Genomic DNA, 6,727 nt, shown 5'->3' on the forward strand with positions numbered 1-6,727 from the left:
TCGTCGGAACATGGTGTAAACGTAGCATCAGTAACTTGGCGATCTCTTTTTTTTTTAAAGCAAATATTTCTCGTAACGTCAAAGAGGATTTTAAAGCAAGTGGCACCATAGGCACCATGATAGTTGAGATGTCTGTGAGAATTATCACAGTTTAGGGCAGACAAACCTGCATACGTTGTCCAAATTCTGTTCTATCAATTTATTAATTTGCTCATGTAATATCAAAAATGAAATCACCCAATACTTTCCGTTAGTCATACTCATTCTGTGATACTTTAAAGCTTGGATGAAGTCGTCCCTAAGCATTCGCTGCTAATTTAAAGAAAATAAGCATTATATCGTGAAAGATTGCATATCACAAACTCCGCAAAGCATTATAAAATGACTTTTTTTTTCAATTAGTGATAATGTCGACTGACTTATTGTAAAGATTCACGAGTATGATTTGTTCGTTATTCAACTGATTCCTATGATACTTCGTTCTCATTTCTCCGCACCTTTCACGTACGACTTGCAACTCTCTATCCAGAGCGCAGCGTCCGCTACGCGTTTCTTGAAAGTCTCGCTGATATGAAAGGGCTTCACCATGGATAGATTGAATCCGTTTGCATCCGACTCTTCTGCCACCACCGTCTGGTTGAGGAACAGGTATGGGTCATCCATCTTGGCCAGCTTGTTCACCATGGAGACCGTGGATCGCCGAAATATACACATGGAGTGCAGCACCTCCTCAATGTAACCTGCACGGATGGGATGAATTGGCATTAGAGTACATCTGATTTCCTAAGACCGTCTAAAGACATCCTGACGCCTTATATGGGATTGGAATGAGGAAAAGATGCTGTGTATCAGGTCTACTGAATACAGAAATTGCGAGTGCAGAGTCCGTACAGGTCATTCAGTTGAGGAAGATTTATCTCTCAGCGTCATGCCTTTATTCCTACATGTTTACTTTGTTTTTATATTTGGCAGTGGTTTCTGATACATGTAGGTTCACTTGCAGGTCTTACGTTGCCTGTTGGAGCAATCGTTGTCCTGAACAACGAGACGTTTTAAAGCTGCACTGTCGAGCTGTCATAACTCGCGAAGGATGATTGTGTTGATGTCCTGTCAATGCGAAAGATATATTTTGGATTAGGTTTCGTATTTGTACGCTTAAATAGTAACTTTCTTATTTGGCCTGTATACCGCAGGACTGTAGCTTAACTCGCATGTATTTTGCGCCAATATTTGCGTCAAGCCAAGGACATTCAACGGCCGAACCCTGGATGGCGGTTACAGGACAATCGGAATGTTTCTGCAGATTGATCCAAAAAGTATTTGCTCTTTGAGCAAATCTTGATACAGGGTTTGGGAATAACTAAACGGTATGTGACTTTAAAGGGATCGTATAGTTTTGGTTGAGACCTAATTTCAGGTTTTCAACATTTTTTGGTGAGATAATGAGAAAGCTCTTATGAAATATGAAAGAGCATGTAATCCTACGAGGAATTCAACGTTTATTTGATGAAAATTGGTTTTGAAATGGCCGAGATATCCAAAATAGAGCGATTCTAATAAAGTGTGGGACCCACACTTTATTACGATCGCTTTGTTTTACTTTGTTTTTGGATGTTTCAGTCATTCCAAACCAGATTTTCGTCAAATAAACTTTGAATTCCTCTTAAAATGGTATGCTCTGTACTGTATCATAAGTGTTTTCTTGGTATCTTGCAAAAAGGTAAAAGCCCAATTCTCATCTCTACCAATACTGTGCCATCCCTTTAAGCGTGAGTCTGTTAGCTAGCGTACACTCACACAGACACACATACAGACACACAAAGACATAATAATACACATGAAAAATACATGCCTTGCATCTGGTCTTTGTTTTTGTAGCCGTAGGCCACGGCATATGCGTTGAAGATGCCGTTTTCGTTGTCTATGAACCACAAACCTCCGTTCGATTCGTGCTTGGCCAAGTTGTGTACCTCTCCTTTGTATAGGGATTCCATGTTGTAGTAGTCCACTGCATTTTTTCGGATGGTCATTCTGGTGAAATGAAATTTGAATGATTGTGATCAAGTGCATAGTATGTAATCTTAAATGCTACAACCATACTTTAAACTAGGAATGTTTTATGAGCTAAATGTGATGCGTCGCCATCATGATACGCGATCCTCGTGTTACGCACAAAGTTTACTAATCTCACTCTCCTCGAAGATGAAGTTCAAAACGGCCATGTGAAGAAAATATTCGCCAACTATAATATTTGTACAATTTAAGATATGAATCATTCAGCTCACGAGTGGATATAACGAATGTTTTCTTAACCTTCTGAACTTTTTTTTTTTTTGGAAATAACACATTCGTAACAAAACAATTACAACTGCTACTAATTCAAAACGCTATTGCGTGGATGAAGATGGAAAAGGCAGAAAAGTACAGGGGCGATTCATCAATAATATGATTTTCAACAGTTAAGAAAACGGTAAAGGACACATTCGCGGTAAAGACGTGACTGATAATCAGTTACATGACGGTCGATGTAAAACGATCTATTCCGGGACTTGGCTCTTGTACACAAATGATAACAAAGCAATCAATTACCAATGAATTGTCGACTTTGGAATTTTAGCAGAGCTACGAACAATACAAATTTAAAGTATAAGTTAGTTGATTATCTAAATTGGCTAACCTATCGAGATGAGCCGTGATGTAGTCGAACACGATGAGATCGCTGAATTGGGCCAGTTCGGCCAGCTGGGTCAAATTCTGGTTGGCGAAACCGGGCGACGACGGAGTAAGGGTTTTGCGCTGGTTGACGAACAGAATCTCTGGTAAGTCGGAGCTGTATAGAGAAAAGAAATTTGATTGAGTCTCTGAATTTTTCTACGTGTCAATGTTCAACGTCGTGATCACTTTTAGCTGTTACGATGAGCATGTGTATTATAATTTTACTACTACTATATACTATCATTTTACAATCGTTAGCTTATGATCGTCAGTCACAGGCAAACTCCAACTACAAAATGGTTGACATCATGACATACCGGCCAAGTCCATCCACCCACTGGCTGAAGCTCGCCATCGTGTTGTCCGTCCAACCAGCATTCCGGACATCGTCGATCACCGATGCCCACTGGGAGGTACTGTCCGTGAAGGAGACCTTAGACAAAACCACTGTGGGCACATTCCTGAGTCCGAGAATCCTAGCCAGATGGTAGCAATACAGCTCCCCTGTATGTTACATGTGTACCAACAGTTGTGAGGGGGAAAACATGGAAGACTACAATTAGTTTGTTAGGTAGATCGATCTTATGTCGATCTTATGTCCTGTCGACTCTAGACTTCTTTCCGCTACGCCTGAAAGAAATAAGATAAGATAATCACAAGAAGTTTGCTATTCATTTGGTTCGTTCTCAAGATTCCGCTGCAAAGTGACATGAGCCATAACAAATCTTGTGCAGTAAAGTGTGACAGGACAGAAGTGATATTCAGATGCATTCTTGCGTACACAAGTAAGTGGTAACTATCAAAAAAAAAAAGAGAGAATGTGCAGATACGGGACATGCACATACACCCATACACACAAGCACACACCCACACACACCCACACACACCCACCCACACACACACACACACACATACACACACATACACACACATACATATACAGATGGTAACCGTTCAGCAGACATAAAATCCAAGCCATCAATCTATCGGTAAGCAAAATACCCAATAGTTTGCAGATTCTTTAACTAGCACAGTTTGCGGACAGAGGTAAAATTGTTCGAAACACTTCGATTTGGGGCGCATTTTTCTCTTCGCTATCGACAAAGGACACAAAATCCCTGTTCGTTTCTTCTGTTTGTTTCTAGTTACGATTTCTCGCATTGCAATGAGCGATGCTAGAGGGTTCTTTCGAGAAAGCAACACTGTGCTACTGTATCACATATAGATCGATGAGAGGGACTTTATAATGCGGTGGGTTTTAAAAAATCGTAAAACATGAGTACAATACACACGAACTTTTGTCAATGTCATGAAACAGTCACTTCTCGTCCACTGCAACCCAAGACTTGACATCGCGGATGTCTGGCACACAATCACTCCCTTTGATCGACTGTTTCAGAAAGAACATTGCAATAGCTAAACAAGACACACAGTGGGGAGAGTAAGATAGCACCTTACTAATATCACGTGCGTCTACATGAGGATCTAGCTTGACTGCTGCCTACAGGTCCGATAAAGTACAAGTGCTATCACGATCTATCCCTCCGAAACAGTAAAGTATGCTTCCCACCATCTTACCCAACACAAAGTGTGACATAGGATCGCGGTATCGGGCGCAAGACGTCGAGCCATCCTCAAACTCTACATGGCGGTTCTTGCCGCTTCCGCACTTTTCTCTGGAACCGCCCTCCACTTTCACCACCTTATGCTTCCGAATTTGTTGGATCCATCTTTCCGCTTCCTCCTCGCTCAGACCTGCTCAATTCAATCGTACAAGCGACAGCCACGGGTTTCACTTTGAACCCCCTCCCTTTCCAGAGACCTCGGTGATAGAACCTTTCGGGCTTTCGTACATACCCCTCTGATTGTCAGGTTGGGCATGCTACCACCACTACTACACATCAACTACTATAATAGTACCATTTACAAACTCGTCCCCTCCAAAGAGAGTCTGATTTGCTTTAGCCTTGTATGAAATTTCATGTACTATAATTCATGTGATGTTAATTGGGCTTGCCATGTGTTTCCTTATTATAGATTCAAATTCTAAGATGTTTACTTCTGACAATATAAACAAAGCTTGTTTAATTTTCCGCTATTCTATGCCAGTAAAACTGGTATGATGCCAAGTAGCCTTATGTACCTATACTGACCACAGTTACTGACAAGTCTGGCACAAGAAAGGTAATGGGAGGAATGAGAAGTTTACATCTTGAGGAAAGTCTTCAAAATGAACCATGTCCGTTAACTTTTGAAAATTCCGTCGAGCCGTAATCTGGTAGCACCGTCTGCTATCAGGGAGTACCAAGCATAATTTCCAAATAGGGCTTTCTGTCTGTACTAGACTCTGTCTGGAAAGGACGAGTTTGCAAACAAGAGTACATGGATGACTTATTTCACACAATTCCATGTTGACATTCAAAATACAAAATTAAATACACATTTGCCACTTGGTTTCAAATGAGTGTGTATATGCGACTATTTTTTTTTCTCGACTGTGAAATTTCCTTCGTATTGAATAACTGAATGTTTTGATATCTAGAATCTGCATAAAATCTTTTGACACAGATCTCAAACAAAGTGGCAATTGCAAAACTAAAAATATATGTACAATGTTTACAATGGTGTACAACAAACAAAAGAGGACAACTGGATAAGTGTAAGCATCAGCACACAATTCAGCTTCACTGCCCTGATAAGCTTAGAATAGATGTAATGATTATGAAATGTTAATACATTATCATAATGTAATAGACATGCCTTTCAAGTTATGGCTGTGCAACATAAAGTAAAAAAAATACACGAAAACATCTCTTCAAGTTCAACTTTTACGACAAAACATTACGCAACGTTACATGGAATCTCCTTGATATCTGTGCACAGCCACCGGAACTCAACTTACCTGGTGGTATTGCATCCTCCACCGTCGCTGACCAAAAGATGCCATCTTCAACAGCTTCAAAGGATGCAGATGGGTTGTCTTCTTCGACGACGGGGGATCCTAATCTATGGCGATGCGTCTGTGGTTGCTTCTGTTGCTCTTGTTGTTGTTGCTTCAGCCCTCGTTGATTGTCTCCGTGGCTTTCTTCCGGTTCCTGATGCAGGTAATCCTCCGAAGTCCTCTGACGCTGGTGACCGTGCTGACGCTGGATCCGACTTCCTTCCAACGCACTGGTTCCTACAACGGAACCCTTATCCATCCGTTGGAAAGTAGTTCCGCCAATTCCGCCATTTTCCTGTCGACTCCTTCGGGTCACAGGAGAGGCAGCTCCGTGTCCTCTATTGTCGCCTGTGTCGATATCGGCATGGATAGGGGCTGGTTTGGCCTCATCGAAATTGGCTGCATTATTCGAGTAGCGATACACCGGTGCATCTTCAACTTCGAGCAATTCCACTTCTTCGTTTGGACAATCTAGGGATGTGCACTTTTTAATCGGATTCAGAGGAGCTATCCCATGCGACAGTACAATGGCACTGAGGTAAAGACAAAGTCGAACGAGGGCCATATCGAAGATTCGCTTCCTGTGACCTTGGACAAGAAAAGAAAATTGTTCGATGATGTGGTGCTTAGTATTCCAGTTGTGATGCGGTCATCAGTAGTACTGGTAGAATTCTGTTGAAGAATCATGATAACGATAGAGATAAATGAACAAATAGGGAACAAAAAGTTCTAACATTAGATTGTCAGCCCACCCAACCCTGGCACCCGACGCATACACCCTTTCACTTAATGCAGTTTGATATGTACAACTGATCTCTATTTTGGTACATGTATTTTGTACAGACACGCATGCAAACATGTTATGTGATAGCTGCATCACGTCAAATTCAGAGATTTGTTTGCCTTCATTATCGTGTGTTTCCATCATGTCATTTTCATTCCTATTCTTCTCGAGGTAAAATAACTGCAAGACAGCCATGTATACACAGCTGAATGAAACTGAGGAATGCCGAGGAGGGGGTCCGCCGGATGAGTGTTGCTGCAGCCCCGTATGTCAGTCAGTGGATTAAG

General features: G+C 41.4%; 1 protein-coding gene across 1 annotated transcript; it reads right to left on the reverse strand.

Annotated features, from left to right (window-relative positions):
- Nucleotides 1-483: 483 nt before the first annotated feature.
- Nucleotides 484-6,221, reverse strand: LOC139741660 (four-jointed box protein 1-like). Its single transcript, XM_071652240.1, has 6 exons — nt 5,618-6,221; nt 4,294-4,470; nt 3,033-3,219; nt 2,678-2,830; nt 1,853-2,031; nt 484-740 (listed from the first exon to the last, which is right to left on the reverse strand). Exons 1-6 carry the CDS (start codon nt 6,219-6,221, stop codon nt 484-486), a joined length of 1,557 nt encoding a protein of 518 aa, XP_071508341.1.
- Nucleotides 6,222-6,727: the final 506 nt, after the last annotated feature.

The sequence above is a fragment of the Diadema antillarum genome, unplaced genomic scaffold (assembly GCF_040938485.1).
Source record: "Diadema antillarum isolate AM-2024a unplaced genomic scaffold, OU_Dant_1.0 seq00000944_RagTag, whole genome shotgun sequence".
In the NCBI taxonomy this organism is placed as follows: domain Eukaryota; kingdom Metazoa; phylum Echinodermata; class Echinoidea; order Diadematoida; family Diadematidae; genus Diadema; species Diadema antillarum.